Below are 17,729 nucleotides of genomic sequence, written 5' to 3' on the forward strand. Positions count from 1 at the left end.
GAGAGACGAACGAGAGCATGTGTACACAGAAAGCACTGCTTTATTGACTACACTGGTCAACCACTCCAGAGTGCCGAGGGGAGGAGGGGGGGACAGGGTCATAGTGGACACAGCCGTCGTCAAGGCAACACAAACAGCATGCAGATACAGTCACATGGAACATCATATTGCTTTTTAAAGTTTTGCTTAACATTGAAATTGTACAAAAAGGAAAAATAGCTTTTTGCACTAATGAAAAATACATGTTTCGTTTTTCCTCCTACAAAGAAGATTCTAATACAAGAAAATAAATATTGCAAAAAAAAGCCCAAAAATAATTTAAAATAGCTTTTCTTTTTAATATATGTTCAATATTTATCTTTGCTATTAACAAATGGCACAACATTCTTTGAAACAAAAAATACAGCAGGATAAACTCCTGCAACATTCATATTATCGTATTGTATAACTGATGCAGATCGAGCCGAAATGGGTGAGGAATTGAATTGTACACGGCAGCAGTAGATTTCAGCGCCTTTTAAGGACAAATAAAACAGGCAGGTGGAGGAGGGAGGAGGGACCATGTCAGAGTCTGCTTTGATAAGAGAGATCACTGACTCCTATCAAAATGATGGATGTGACCAGTAGGAGATACAGGACAGGTATTTAGAGAGTTAACATCCCAAATGTCACCCTGTTCCCTGGTGCAATACTTTTGACCAGAGCCCCAAGGGCCCTGGTCAAAAGTAGTGCACTTCATAGAGAATACAGTGCCATTTGGGATGTAGCCTGAATTTCGAGGCAGCAAAGTGATGCCAGATCAGTTACAAAAACTGCAAAAAATCTGAGCTTGGCTCGCTTGCAGAGACACTAATGGTAAATTGGCCCAACCTTAGGAGGAGCAGCTGTGGTTCTGGATATTAAACCTTATCTCCTGGAAATGGACTCATAAGTGCATACAGGTCAGGGAATGAACATCGCAAAAAAAATCAACATGGGAACAACTTATTTGAACTGTGGAACTTGAACAGGAAATTGAAATAAACGTTCCTGTGCACTCTCTGTCCATATGAACATTTGAAATGTCATTGGATTACATTTAAAAAAAAAGTTTGAGCCTCTAACTTCTGGAGGGGAACTATTGGTTTTAATGAGAGCAACACATTCTGTGACCCTGCTGGTCAGAAATAGTTTGTGTGCATCCCAAATGGCATACTATTTTCTTGATAGTACACTACTTTTGACCAGTACCCGTAGTACACTATAAAAGGAATATTGTACTATTTGAGACCCGGCCGCTGTGCTGCCAAAGAGCAGCGGTTAGTTTCCTGTGAGCGTTCTCCACGGAGGAAGTGAGAGAACAAAAGATCTCTTCCAGGCTTCAGCTGCACGCTGATCAGCACACTGGAGAGCCGGCCTGGCCAATTGAACTATCAGCCCACTGGAGAGCCGGCCTGGCCAATTGAACTATCAGCCCACTGGTGAGCCGGCCTGGCCAATTGAACTATCAGCCCACTGGTGAGCCGGCCTGGCCAATTGAACTATCAGCCCACTGGGGAGCAGGCCTGGCCAATTGAACTATCAGCCCACTGGGGAGCAGGCCTGGCCAATTGAACTATCAGCCCACTGGAGAGCCGGCCTGGCCAATTGAACTATCAGTCCACTGGGGAGCCGGCCTGGCCAATTGAACTATCAGCCCACTGGGGAGCAGGCCTGGCCAATTGAACTATCAGCCCACTGGTGAGCCGGCCTGGCCATTTAAACTGCAATTAGCAATTTCCCCTTTTGTTTTATCAAATCATTTTCTCTCTGGTTGTATAAAACAAAAGCAAAGAAAGCAAATAAAAGTAGCTCCAGTAAAAACAGAAGTGTTTGCACTGAGTTTGTGTGCCACACAGAAAAAAGGAGAGATGGGTGTTGTTCAGATTCCCTGCCTGTTTAAGTACACTGTGTGGACAGGGCGCAAACACCCTCTCTCTCTCTAAGCAGCAGACTGACAAACGCTCTCTCCACTACACATGCATGTCATTATTTGACCTTAAAGTTTGAACAATGAAGGAGTCAAGGCGGGCTGGCGGAACACTGAAGCAGGGAGGGGAGACAGAACCCTAGTCTGTGGGGTGGGTGTTGGATTGGAACCATACTTCACTGTGTGGAAGCAGTCCGTCGACGGTCAGAGAGCTAAAGCGCCAATAAGGAAGCAGTTGGTCTGATTATGAGTCAGCATTCTAGTTATATGAGCCGCGGCAGAAGCGTTACAAAAACAGCTTGCGAAGGCTTTTAACAAGGAAACAAAACGGTCTCTAGTACAGTACTATACATTATTGTTGGTGCATACAAAAACCAGATAGGTAAACGGCAGTCCAACTACTACAGCCTTGAACCAGTTCCCTATGGGAGGAAGCAACTAACACAGAAGAGGAGATCCTTCTCAATGACGTCGTTGTTGTGTTCTGTTAGTGTGCTGATGGCCTTTTCGCGCTACAAACGACAACAGCAGCAGCAGCGGTTCCTAGGTGGTACGGAGACAGCACTAGGACATTCATCCACAGCCTTTCTCAACCCTATTTCAGGGGACCCACCGTCCGAATGTACGTTTTGTTCCAGCCCAGCACTAACACATGCTAAATTCAACTGATCATCAATTTGATTATCTGTATCAGGTGTGTTAGTGTGGGCTGGAATAAAACATGCAACCCTGTGGGTCATCAGGAATGGGGCAAAGAAACCCTGCTTGACGAGGATAATAGTAATACCATCCATCCATAGGTACTCTGTCAGATAATACTGTTCATCTAGGATATAATACCATCTATCCCTCCATCCATCTATACTCTGTATGAAAAGTGCAGTCACCTGCTGCCTGCTGGACTAAAAGACCAACCACCTCACTAAAACGCCAGCCTACTGTTTCTGAGAGGAAGCGGAGGAAGAGGACGTAGATGCCCACTCCAACAATAACAACCTGTTTTCTACTACGTTAGGGGCCGTACATGAAGGGCTCCGTCTAAAACACTGTCTAGTCTAAATTGGTGTATATATTGAATATTGAAACCAAGTTTACATTTCATCGTCTTAGCAACACGTAAACGACTAGGTGTTTGGGTGGATGCGGTGGGGCTACTACAGCGCTAACCCCATTCATCCACCCAGACGACCTATCTGCAGACAACAATAAGCATGGTTGTTGTTATTGTATACGTTGCAATCATAGAGTAAGAATGAATAGAATGTGCTACTCATTCCATTTCTATGGTTATACTGGTCTGTCTCCAAGGGTTACAGTGGATGGAAAGGAAGTGGCCAAATGAAGTAACCAGACTGGCTGCAGACAGACAGACAGAGCCACCTGACCAATACACTGTTTTAGGGGGTTTCATCCTGAATATGTGTCCCATCCGGGGACCGGAACAACAAACACAAAAATCTAGTCATCTTCTACATTCCAACCCTGTGATAACAGCACTGGGGGTGTCAGTGGGCTCTGAACCATCAGCCACACACACACACACACACACACACACACACACACACACACACACACACACACACACACACACACACACACACACACACACACACACACACACACACACACACACACACACACACAGTTCAGCAGCATTCAACTCTTCCCAGGTTGGGTGCAGGGGGGAACTGCGACACTCCATCCAGAGTAGGCCAGTGCCACAGAGGGCCAGTAAGTAACAGCCTTAAGGGAGCAGGGAATGGGAGGGTCCAAGGTGGAATAGTGGTGGTGGGTGTTAAAGCCGAGCCACACCAGGCCAGAGCAATGCGGAGCTCCCAATTGAATCGACTAGAACAGCGCTGCTGGCATCAGGTAGATTTCCGTATTCATGTCCTTCAGCGGATCCCATGGTGACACCGGAGAGTGAGGCTGCGTCCAAACCGGCACCATGTGCACTATCTAGGGAATAGGGTGTTGTTTAGGACGCTACCAGAGTGAGTGCATGCTGCCCAGTCTGTTTTACACTGTTCTTTGGCATCATCAACTCAGGAGACAGCCAGTTGGGTAGTAGAAGTAGCAGTAGTAGTGTACTGATTGAGACAGGAGAAAAGCTCTCAGTACAGTAGTAGTCAGTTCAAACAGTGAAGCTTTGCCAAAGGAACCTTTTCTATACATACTTATATGTATAAAATAGCCTTTTTATAGTATAATATATTTATGGTTTAACTTTGATTTCAATACATTTTCAACCCTTCTTATATGTCTTCTTCGATTTTTTTAAACCCTGAGAAAATACTGTGGACCACTTTAAGTATAAAATACAACTCTCTGAGACGAAAAAACAAGAGTTAAAACAAATTTACAAAGAACTAAAAAAAGAAGTCAGAATCCAGGAGTCTGTACTGTAGCTGATTATACCACTCGTCTGACGGGAGCAACAATGACTCCAGAAGTTGCTTTGTTGGGGCAGCAATTTGCACAAATATGGTAGAACTGTGTATCTGTGTGGCTTTGCGTGCGGTTGGGTTGATTCATGGCAAAAGCTGTATATACATCCTTTTTTAGGCACTACAATTAAGGTCATCTGTTTCGGTATGCTTGATTACCAATACAACAGGTTTCCCTTTTTTGATTGTAACAAATCAGATTATAGAAGTGATTGATAAACTCATTTTGGGGGAGCGACAGAAGGCACACAATTCGTTAAATATTGTTTCTCCAATGATTCAAACGGAAGAGGAGGCAGAGTCAGTGAAGAGCTGACGTAATTCTCAAACAGTATGTTACAACAATGGCTGAATGCAGAGGGAGTAGCTTTGAGAATGTAATCATGTGTGTGTTTGTGTAATGTGTGTGGTGTATATGTACGTGAGTGTGTTTATGCACAATGTTTGCATTACAGTTCCTGTTAGCTATTTGTGCTTTTAAAGGCTAATATTTGTGTGATATTTTCTGTATATTTCTCAGACTGATGGGTTAGCCCATTAGACCTGTTCTGGGTCTGATTCTGAACTGAAAGGCTTTTTAAACATCATATCCCAGGGATTGCATCATGGGATCCATCTTAGGTCATTTGAAAATAAGTGATTCACCTGAACTAGCTTATAATGTCCACAAAGTATTCACCCCAACTCTTGTGGTTAGTTACCACTGACACCACGTTGCTAGAAAGGGTTGATGACATGGTTTACCACCGTGTTATACTTCAACATCTAAACCAAACAAAACCTAAACGTAACATAGTCCAAATCCACTTTCTCTTTGTCTTCTTACATCATCATACAGCCTTTGTTACTTTAACTACTAACATCTTGGATCTCATTGTTTAACTATGTAGCAGCTACATTCAAATCCCCAGAACAGAGCACATAAAATGATTCATGACTAGTGATGTACCGAGATTTGGTTCATTAAAGCGATCTAGAAAGAAAATAACTACAATTTTAATATCAAGAGCACAGACAGAAGCCGTGGCAGCGGGAGCTGGGATGGAGCTCCAGTCAGTCTGAGAAAACAGTGTGTATTCTGGTCAATGGCGTGTGTGTGTGTGCGCGTCTCAGTTTTTTCTACAAAGCCAGCACGCTCCTCCTCAGCAGGTCCTCGCTCCCAGAATGCAACTGAGCCAGACGAAGCTTGCGGGCGCTGGAGCGTGTGTCTGAGTCGCTCTGCTCGGCGTCAGAGAAGTAGCCGTCTGTCTCGGGGTCCAGCAGTGATGATGATGTCTCCTTCACTGGGTGGGGGTCCCTCTCTCTCTCCCTTTCCAGGGGGCGCTCCACAGCTTCCTGCAACCCCCCACCCCCACCCTTCCCCCGGGACTTTCCCTGCCGGTGCAGGCGGAGGCGCAAGGCTGTGCGGGGAATGGGACCCCCCCCTGACCAAACCTCAGGCACTGTCCCAGGACTACTGCATGGGGGGAAACAGGAGGCCAGGGGGGCGGACGCTACCCCAGTACCCGTGAGGCTGTCCCAGGGGCCACGCTCCTCCGAGATGTGACAGGAGTCCATTTTGGAGGTGGGCGGCTGCGGTGGCGGGTCCAGAGGGGCCTCAGTGCTCCTAGTCTGGGGGTGGCGGTGGTGGAGGGCCTTGGTGCCCCGGGACCTTTCCCCTCTACGAGCCCCGTGGCCTGGCCTCTCCTCTGCCAGTAGAGCCCCCTTGGCTGTGGAGGTTGCGGTGGCTGCAGCAGCAGGGGGGGTGTCAGTGGTTGCTGCGGCGGTGTTGGTGGTGGAGTGATGGCCCCGGGTTCGGGGCTTGCCCCGGGTCTTGCGGCCAAGCTGAGGGGTCTTCCAGGTGGACTTCATGGAGTGGTCCATCATAAGGCTGAGCAGGTTCTCCTCTCCCTGCAGCAGCTGGTCAGACAGCAGGCTGGCCGTCTTGTCACGATGCTGCCCGCCGTCCAGGGCCCACTTGCTCAGCATGTCGTCAGCCGTGATCTGCACCGACTGAGCAAGCCAGCTGTCAAACAGGGAGTTGTCCAGAGGGAAGGTCTTGGGGAAACCTGGGGGAGAGACAGACAGACGAAAGGTGAGAGGGACCATAGAAACCACACTTCAGAGCAGGGGTGTCAAACTCACTTCCTGGAGGGCAGTTTGTTTTGCTGGTTTTGTTATTTCCTTTCAATTCATGTCCAGTTAAGACAGACAACTAGGTGAGGGGAGATGCTAATTAAACATTGACCTTAATTGATCAATTAAGTACAAGGGAGGTCTGAAAAACAGACACACAGCCCTCCAGGAATTGAGTTTGACACCCTTGCTATAGAGATTCACAGTGCTTCGGTTGATCTGACTATGACCATGATTGTAATGAATAATGAATGTCTGTGGGAGGTTAGTAAAATCAAATGTTCCATCCAAAATATAAAGCCTTTTGGGAGGAAGTCTGGAAGAACCTTGGAACCCATAGGAAGAGGAAGTCTGGAAGAACCCTGGAACCCATAGGAAGAGGAAGTCTGGAAGAACCCTGGAACCCATAGGAAGAGGAAGTCTGGAAGAACCTTGGAACCCATAGGAAGAGGAAGTCTGGAACAACCCTGGAACCCATAGGAAGAGGAAGTGTGGAACAACCCTGGAACCCATAGGAAGAGGAAGTCTGGAACAACCTTGGAACCCATAGGAAGAGGAAGTCTGGAACAACCCTGGAACCCATAGGAAGAAGATGTTTGGAAGAATCCTGGAACCCATACGAAGAAGAAGTTTGGAAGAACCCTGGAACCCATAGAAAGAGGAAGTCTGGAACAACCCTGGAACCCATAGAAAGAGGAAGTCTATAACAACCCTGGAACCCATAGGAAGAGGAAGTCTATAACAACCCTGGAACCCATAGAAAGAGGAAGTCTATAACAACCCTGGAACCCATAGGAAGAGGAAGTCTAACAACTCTGGAACCCATAGGAAGAGGAAGTATAGGACTGACTGAGTGACGGAGTACAGAATGGGGGATTTGACCACACTTTCTTTCACTGAATTTAAAATAATTTCACAGACAGTATGTGTGTGTCCCAAATCGCACCCTATTCCCCATATAGTGCACTACTTTTAACCAGAGACTAGGGGGATGGTCAAAAGTAGTGCAGTACATAAGGAATAGGGTTCCATTTGGGACTCACCCTATAAACCCATTTCCTGTGTGAGTCTAAACAATTCATTAGCCCTGTTCTTGGTCTGTCAGTCCGTCTGTGCTTTGTCACCACCACCAGGGACTTTCACTGTCAAACGCAGCTTTTGGAGACGATGCATGCTGTCTGTGTATATAAGATATGCATGGCTCCTTGTCTGTCATTATGGCCCAGTGTTAGCTGCCAGAGCCTCTCTGCAGCCTGGCAACTCCGGTTCTCACAGGGCCAGACAATAGAGGGAGAGAGAGAGGGAGGGAAAACCAGAGGTGGGACCAAGTCACTATTATTCAAGTCACAAGCAGGTCTCAAGTCAAAAGGTCCGATTTCAAGTCGAGTCCCAAAAACAACGGGTCGACTCTCGAGTGAAGTCCAAGTTGTGCATTCTAAGAGCAAGTCAAGTCGAGTCACAAGTCTTAAGTCAAGTAAAAAAAAATCTAGGCATGGAATGTTCAACTACAAATGTGTCTATTTACTGAGGCTACCAGGCAGCCCTTTTCATTATTTTGTCTAAAACACATTTTGAGTATGTAATTGTAAAATAGGGACTTGTAGCAGTCGTAAGGGCATGAAATCAGCAGAAGGCAAGGCAGGTTGACGTGCTCAGAGTGTAGATTTATTTACAGGTCTTGGTGATCCAATGGTGAAAGCATATCATACAAAATATAGATTTACCAAATATACACAGGCAATAGCCTCTGTATCAGGCTTAACCTGTCCAATCTAAACAGACACAGGTCGAGGGCAAGACCACACAGCCTCCCCATGAGAAACCAAATCAAATCTGTCTAACAGGAGCTCAAACAGGTAGCCTACATAAAGGCCACATTCCCCTGCTCAGACATTGCATGAATGGTTGCATGCCACGTCATCAACTGACAGATTGCTATAACATATGATGTGGTTAGGGGGATACCTAGTCAGTTGTCCAACTGAAATGTGTCTTCCACATTTAACCCAACCCCTCTGAATCAGAGAGGTGCACATCTTCAGTGCCCAGGGAACTGTGGGTTAACTGCCTTGCTCAAGGGCAGAACAACAGATTTTTACCTTGTCAGCTCAGGGATTCAAACCAGCAACCTTCCAGTTACTGGCCCAACGCTCTAACCACTAGGGTACCGTTAGCTGATACTAATGCTGCTAGGAACTGGGAACTCAGAAATCTCTGACTTACAACTTCAGTGCATTCAAGACAACTGGGAACTCTGGAAAAAAATGAGCTCTGACTGGGAATAATAGTTTTGAACGGTCATCCAACTCAGAATTAAAGTTGAAAACTCTGGCATCTTCTAGACCTGAAGATCACTGATGTCGTGGCTTGACCTTGTTTTTCAGTTCCCAGTTGTCTTGAAAGCACCAATAAAATACCTATCCCAGTAACGCCTGGGCAGAGGAACACCTCCATAAGTACTTGGCCTCTCCCAGGACCTTACAATTACCCAATTGGCAATTACTACCAATAAACTAGTTCTACAATGTAAAAGGCAATTTCCACATCCATTGTTACATTGGTACATTCGTCTTAACCAGTCTTAATGATTATTCATGATTTCATCACCATTCATACATGGGAAAATTATTTTATCTTATTCAATGTGCTGACTCCAAAGCGTGGCGTACAGGCCACGTAGCCTATTTCTATGCGTGCTGAGGCGAGCGCTCCTGTTGCGCACAACCAGAATGACAGAGACATAGGACACATGGCGCGTTCACATGCTTGTTGGAACTAGGAAACTCTTGACATTTCCAACTTGCTGATTCGTTGAACATGGCACGTATATAACTACAACCAGTTAGCAAGTCGGAAATTTCGGAGTGTTTCCTAGTTAACTAGTATGTGATCGCGGCAACTGTGCCACAAAATGAGTGACAAAACCACAGAGTTTCTAAACCCAGAGGCGCAACTACTCCAATATTGACACCATCGTCACTTACGTCGGTTTTAATGACCTTCGTTTTAGGCGATCTGAAGAACTGAGGGAGAACACCAATTATATTTTTATTTTTTACACCCTGGCTAGCACAGGGAAGAGAATAATTATCTCTGGCCCCCTCCCGTGCTACCGAAGGGGTTCGGAACGTTTCGGCCGACTCAACCCTGAACTAGCACCTGCAGAAACTTTGCAACGACAGGAATGTCTCTTTTTGTGACAACTTTGACTTACTGTGGGAGTAACCAGCACTTTTTAAAAGAGACGGGATTCACCCTAACCGCAACAGCAACATCGCAAACTGTATTAGAGACTGACGGACATGGTCTTGTAGTGTTCCAGTTCTCACTGTCAGAATAAGCAACAGAGGACTTGGAAAGCATATCAACTCCTATAGAAATGGCACTATGGCTATTGTGAGTAACCTACTTTATGTTCCTTTAACTCGAGTTAATACAAACAGTTAAAAAATAAATAAAATTACCGAGTGCAAAGTTGATTGCATGTTTCTAACTGAAACATGGCTGTCATCAGACTGTAGTGCCGCTCTTAATGAAGCCTCCCCCAGACGACAGCTTTTCATACTCTATCAGAAAAATGAAAAAGGGTGGGGGGACAGCCTCTATTTTTAATAATGCTCTCAGCTGTAAGGTCATTTCGTTTGGCGATTTTGGGTCTTTTGAGCATCATACTATACTGTTTAAATGTCAGCCACCAGTGCTGGCCATAACCCTGTATAGGCCACCAAAACACTGCCCCATTTTCTTTATTGATTTATCTGTAGTATTGTCTATTGTCCTTGAGAACTATGATAAAATCATTGTGCTGGGCGATTTTAATATTCATGTTGAAAAAGACATGGACTCCAGGGCCATTGAATGTATTAATCTTTTGAGCTCTATGGACTTTATCCAACATGTTACTGGGCTCACACATAACCACGGCCATACTCTGGACCTGGTTATTACCAAGGGGCTTTCTATTTACATATCCTCTATTGTTGATGTTGCTTTATCTGATCACCATAGTGTCTTTTTTATTACCTTGTAGCACAGGGTAATACTGAATGAATTATTAAGAAACGCTACCTTACCTCTGAAGTTGCTACAGATTTCCTGGAGTGTATGAACAATCCTCCACCACCTATTCTGCCTTCCTCTTGTGATGATTTAGTTGATAACTAATAGCAAATTAAGAGCAACCATTGATGCCATAGCTCCAGTAAAGTTGAAAAGGGCCACATCCAAACGGAGAGCTCCTTGGATGAGTGAGGAAATTAATCAATTAAAAATTGCACAAAGGCAGAGGCCGATTCATAACAATCGGTAATCTGCATTTTTGGACGCCGATTATGGCCGATTACATTGCAATCCACGAGGAGACTGCGTGGCAGGCTGACCACCTGTTACGCGAGTGCAGCAAGGAGCCAAGGTAAGTTGCTAGCTAGCATTAAACTTATCGTATAAAAAACTATAAATCTTAACATAATCACTAGTTAACTATACATGGTTGATGATATTACTAGTTTAACTAGTTTGTCCTGCGTTGCATATAATCATTGCGGTGCCTGTTAATTTATCATCGAATCACAGCCTACTTCGCCAAACGGGTGATGATTTAACAAAAGCGCATTCACGTCAGGGCATATGCAGCAGTTTGGGCCGCCTGGCTCGTTGCTGTGTGAAGACCATTTCTTCCTAACAAAGACCGTAATTAATTTGCCCGAATTTTACATAATTATGACATAACATTGAAGGTTGTGCAATGTAACAGCAATATTTAGACTTAGGGTTGCCACCCGTTAGATAAAATACGTAATGGTTCCGTATTTCACTGAAAGAATAAACGTTTTGTTTTCTAAATGATAGTTTCCGGATTTGGCCATATTAGTGACCTAAGGCTCATATTTCTGTGTGTTTATTATATTATAATTAAGTCTATGATTTGATATTTGATAGAGCAGTCTGACTGAGTGGTGGTAGGCAGCAGCAGGCTCGTAAGCATTCATTTCCACTTTCCTGCGTTTGCCAGCAGCTCTTCGAAATGCTTGAAGCATAGCGCTGTTTATGACTTTATGCCTATCAACTCCCGAGATTAAGCTGGCAATATGATAGTGCCTATAAGAACATCCAATAGTCAAAGGTATATGAAATACAAATGGTATAGAGAGAAATAGTCCTATAGTTCTTATAATAACTACAACCTAAAACTTCTTAACTGGGAATATTGAAGACTCATGTTAAAAGGAACCACCAGCTTTCATATGATCTCATGTTCTGAGCAAGGAACTTAAATGTTAGCTTTTTTACATGGCACATATTGCACTTCTACTTTCTTCTCCAACACTGTGTTTTTGCATTATTTAAACCAAATTGAAAATATTTCATTATTTATTTGAGACTATAAATGTATTTTAATTATGTATTATATTAAGTTAAAATAAAAGTGTTCATTCAGTATTGTTGTAATTGTCATAATTACAAATATATATAAAAATTAATCGGTATCAGCTTTTTTTGGTCCTCCAATAATCGGCATCGGCGTTGAAAAATCATAATCGGTCGACCTCTAATTATGATATTCTGAGAGAGCAACTTGGCAAATATAACAAGGCAATTAGAAATGCCAGACGGGCTCATTTCTCTAACTTGATCACTATAAATCTGAATACTTACAGAGTGCTCTTCTCAACCATTGATGGCCTGATAAATCCTACCCCCGCAAACCTATGTGAACTTTCCTCTACATCTAAATGTGACGGGTTTACGGCATGTTTCAGAGATAAGATAACCTACATGATCTTAGAGCCAACACAGATGCTAAACAGTTCTCTGTCCTTGTACTCTTGGTGCTGCATTCCACACTGTTGATCATAATGTTGTTCTGGACAGACTGGAGAGGTGCGTTGGCCTCTCCGATCCACTTATTTAACCAGTCGAGAGTTTGTCACCATTGGTGAACATAACTCAGAGAAAATACACATCACATGTGGCGTTCCACAAGTTTAGATTTTGCTTCTGGTACGGTTCAGTTTATATCTGTTACCCCTGGGCAGTGTTATCAGAAAGCACAGCATTGATTTTCACTGCTACTCAGACAACTTTACATTTCTGTGTCACCAGAAGATTTTAGCTCCACGGATAAATTATTAAACAGTATTAGTGATTTAAATACTTGGTTGGCTCAACTTCCTCCTGCTAAATCAAGACAAGACTGAGGTACTTATTGTTGGAGTGAAAGCACAGAGAGAGAATCTAGCCGCACATTTTAATTCACGGGCAATAAAGATAAAAACACCAGCTAAAAAACGGAGGTATTATTTTAAATTCGGAACTAAATTTCCAATCACACATTAGGAATGTGACTAAAATAGCTTTTTAACACCTGGGGAACATTGTCAAGATGCGGCTGTTTCTCTCTCAGACTGATACAGAGAGACTCATCAATGCTTTTATTACAAGCAGGTTTGACTAATGTAATGCTCTCCTGTCTGGTCTACCAAAGGAAGCCATCGGTCAACTGCAAAACATACAGAATGCTGCAGCATAGGTACTGACCAAGACCAGATGGAGAGCACACATTACAACGGTTTTAAGGTCTCTGCACTGGCTGCCTGTGAGTTTTAGAATTATTTAAGATTCTTCTATAGGTTTTTAAATCAATCCACGATTGTGCACCGCAATACATGTCAGACATGCTTTTTAAGTTATGTACCCAGTAGGTCCCTCAGGTCCTCTGGCACTGGCCTTTTAACTCTCCCAAAGCCTAGGACCAAGAGGCATGGAGAGGCAGCCTTTAGTTACCATGCCCCCAGCCTCTGGAACAGCCTGCCTGAGAACCTGAGGGGGGCCGAAACTGTGGACATATTGAAAACATATATTTTTAGCTTTGCTTTTCCTTAGGGGTTGTTCAGTTTGTGTCATTCTTTTGTTTTGTATCTTATGTTTGTTGTGTAGTAGAGAGTGATGTTGAGCATTTTAACATCTCAGCACAGAGACACAAGTGCATGGAGGGAGGTAAAGAAGGAGGAATGGTAAGGAGGAAGGGTGTGGGATGCAGGGAAGGAGGAGGTTAGAAAACTGAGATGATACTCAGCACACTTCTCTACCTCCCACTGCCATCCACTCTACTGTACCTTATTAACTCTAATCTACTGTACCTGATTCAATCTAGTCTACGGTACCTTATTCACTCTACTGTACCTTATTCACTCTACTGTACCTTATTCACTCTATTGTACCTGATTCCCTCTATTGTACCTGATTCCCTCTAGTCTACTGTACCTGATTCCCTCTACTGTACCTAATTAACTCTAATCTACTGTACCTGATTCAATCTAGTCTACGGTACCTGAGTCACTCTACTGTACCTTATTCACTCTACTGTACCTTATTCACTCTATTGTACCTGATTCCCTCTATTGTACCTGATTCCCTCTAGTCTACTGTACCTGATTCCCTCTACTGTACCTAATTAACTCTAATCTACTGTACCTGATTCAATCTAGTCTACGGTACCTGAGTCACTCTACTGTACCTTATTCACTCTACTGTACCATATTCACTCTAGTCTACTGTACCTAATTGACTCTACAGTCTACTGTACCTAATTGACTGGTCTACTGTACCTGATTCACTCTATTCTACTGTACCTGGTTCCCTCTAGTCTACTGTACCTGATTCAATCTAGTCTACGGTACCTTATTCACTCTACTGTACCTTATTCACTCTAGTCTACTGTACCTTATTCACTCTATTGTACCTGATTCACTCTAGTCTACTGTACCTAATTGACTCTACAGTCTACTGTTCCTGATTCACTCTATTGTACCCGATTCCCTCTAGTCTACTGTACCTTATTCACTCTATTGTACCTGATTCCCTCTAGTCTACTGTACCTGATTCACTCTTCTGTACCCAATTCACTCTAGTCTACTGTACCTGATTCACTCTAGTCTACTGTACCTGATTCACTCTAGTCTACTGTACCTGATTCACTCTAGTCTACTGTACCTGATTCCCTCTAGTCTACTGTACCTGATTCCCTCTAGGTCTACTGTACCTGATTCCCTCTAGTCTACTGTACCTGATTCCCTCTAGGTCTACTGTACCTGATTCCCTCTAGTCTACTGTACCTGATTCCCTCTAGGTCTACTGTACCTGATTCACTCTAGTCTACTGTACCTGATTCCCTCTAGGTCTACTGTACCTGATTCACTCTAGTCTACTGTACCTGATTCCCTCTAGTCTACTGTACCTGATTCCCTCTAGGTCTACTGTACCTGATTCCCTCTAGTCTACTGTACCTGATTCCCTCTAGGTCTACTGTACCTGATTCACTCTAGTCTACTGTACCTGATTCACTCTAGTCTACTGTACCTGATTCACTCTAGTCTACTGTACCTGATTCCCTCTAGGTCTACTGTACCTGATTCACTCTAGTCTACTGTACCTGATTCCCTCTAGGTCTACTGTACCTGATTCACTCTAGTCTACTTCACCTGATTCCTCATAATGACATTGACTAGATAAAGAGGTGTCAGGGGGTCACACCAACACAACCTTCAACATTCCTGACCGAGCCATCCCCTGTTAGATCCTCCTGTTACCCCACCACCTAATGCTATAGCCACACCAACACAACCTTCAACATTCCTGACCGAGCCATCCCCTGTTAGATCCTCCTGTTACCCCACCACCTAATGCTATAGCCACACCAACACAACCTTCAACATTCCTGACCGAGCCATCCCCTGTTAGATCCTCCTGTTACCCCACCACCTAATGCTATAGCCACACCAACACAACCTTCAACATTCCTGACCGAGCCATCCCCTGTTAGATCCTCCTGTTACCCCACCACCTAATGCTATAGCCACACCAACACAACCTTCAACATTCCTGACCGAGCCATCCCCTGTTAGATCCTCCTGTTACCCCACCACCTAATGCTATAGCCACACCAACACAACCTTCAACATTCCTGACCGAGCCATCCCCTGTTAGATCCTCCTGTTACCCCACCACCTAATGCTATAGCCACACCAACACAGCCTTCAACATTCCTGACCGAGCCATCCCCTGTTAGATCCTCCTGTTACCCCACCACCTAATGCTATAGCCACACCAACACAACCTTCAACATTCCTGACCGAGCCATCCCCTGTTAGATCCTCCTGTTACCCCACCACCTAATGCTATAGCCACACCAACACAACCTTCAACATTCCTGACCGAGCCATCCCCTGTTAGATCCTCCTGTTACCCCACCACCTAATGCTATAGCCACACCAACACAGCCTTCAACATTCCTGACCGAGCCATCCCCTGTTAGATCCTCCTGTTACCCCACCACCTAATGCTATAGCCACACCAACACAACCTTCAACATTCCTGACCGAGCCATCCCCTGTTAGATCCTCCTGTTACCCCACCACCTAATGCTATAGCCACACCAACACAACCTTCAACATTCCTGACCGAGCCATCCCCTGTTAGATCCTCCTGTTACCCCACCACCTAATGCTATAGCCACACCAACACAACCTTCAACATTCCTGACCGAGCCATCCCCTGTTAGATCCTCCTGTTACCCCACCACCTAATGCTATAGCCACACCAACACAACCTTAAACATTCCTGACCGAGCCATCCCCTGTTAGATCCTCCTGTTACCCCACCACCTAATGCTATAGCCACACCAACACAGCCTTCAACATTCCTGACCGAGCCATCCCCTGTTAGATCCTCCTGTTACCCCACCACCTAATGCTATAGCCACACCAACACAACCTTCAACATTCCTGACCGAGCCATCCCCTGTTAGATCCTCCTGTTACCCCACCACCTAATGCTATAGCCACACCAACACAACCTTCAACATTCCTGACCGAGCCATCCCCTGTTAGATCCTCCTGTTACCCCACCACCTAATGCTATAGCCACACCAGACGCTATAGCCACACCAACACAACCTTCAACATTCCTGACCGAGCCATCCCCTGTTAGATCCTCCTGTTACCCCACCACCTAATGCTATAGCCACACCAACACAACCTTCAACATTCCTGACCGAGCCATCCCCTGTTAGATCCTCCTGTTACCCCACCACCTAAGGCTATAGCCACACCAGACGCTATAGCCACACCAACACAACCTTCAACATTCCTGACCGAGCCATCCCCTGTTAGATCCTCCTGTTACCCCACCACCTAAGGCTATAGCCACACCAGAAGCATGAACACTGATTCAACCGCTTATCATCTACATCATTGTTGGTTTTTGTTTGTCAAATGTACAACTCAAGACAACTACTGTCAGACGAGTTGCATACATAAAAATAAGGACTCTCTGTCCCAAATGGCACAGTATTGCGCTAAATAGGGAATAGGGCGCCATCTAACACCTGTCCAATCCTTCTATTGTTCCCTCTCCTCTAGCCAGTCACGTATCCCTCCTCCCTCCTCTAGTCCCTAGAGCCCTGTGCCCAACAGGCCAGGAAGAGCTGCTGTGATGGCGTCATCAGCACCCCCAGGCCAGCAGTTTCCATGACGCAGCAACAGCACCAGCACCTCTGCTGGAGACAGGAGACCTGAGGAGAAGGTGTGGAGGGTTGAAGAGGGGATGAGAGGAGGGGAGGAGAGGTGGAATAGAGGGAAGGAAGGTGGAACAGAGAAAATGAAGGAGGGAGAGAGGGGGGAACAGAGAGAAGGGAGGGAGGGATGGGAGAACAGAGAGAAGGGACGGAGGGAGGGAAGAGAGGGGGGAACAGAGAGAAGGGACGGAGGGAGGGAAGAGAGGGGGGAACAGAGAGAAGGGGCGGAGGGAGGGAAGAGAGGGGGGAACAGAGAGAAGGGAGGGAGGGATGGGAGAACAGAGAGAAGGGACGGAGGGAGGGAAGAGAGGGGGGAACAGAGAGAAGGGAGGGAGGGAAGAGAGGGGGGAACAGAGAGAAGGGAGGGAGGGATGGGGGAACAGAGAGAAGGGAGGGAGGGATGGGGGAACAGAGAGAAGGGAGGGAGGGAAGAGAGGGGGGAACAGAGAGAAGGGAGGGAGGGAAGAGAGGGGGAACAGAGAGAAGGGAGGGAGGGAAGAGAGGGGGAAACAGAGAGAAGGGAGGGAGGGATGGGAAACAGAGAGAAGGGAGGGAGGGATGGGGGAACAGAGAGAAGGGAGGGAGGGAAGAGAGGGGGGAACAGAGAGAAGGGAGGGAGGGATGGGGAACAGAGAGAAGGGAGGGA

General features: G+C 45.4%; 1 protein-coding gene across 2 annotated transcripts in view; it reads right to left on the reverse strand.

Annotated features, from left to right (window-relative positions):
* Positions 1-22: 22 nt before the first annotated feature.
* Positions 23-17,729, reverse strand: part of LOC106603811 (protein Jade-1) — a 253,703-nt gene continuing 235,996 nt past the window's right edge. For both annotated transcript variants that reach the window (XM_045717329.2, XM_045717327.2), the window contains exon 12: positions 23-6,443. In XM_045717329.2, coding sequence (XP_045573285.1) covers positions 5,515-6,443 — 929 coding nt within the window. In that variant the 3' untranslated portion in view covers positions 23-5,514. The remainder of the gene's footprint in view (positions 6,444-17,729) is intronic.

Source organism: Salmo salar, chromosome 04, assembly GCF_965601325.2.
Source record: "Salmo salar chromosome 04, fSalSal1, whole genome shotgun sequence".
NCBI lineage: Eukaryota > Metazoa > Chordata > Actinopteri > Salmoniformes > Salmonidae > Salmo > Salmo salar.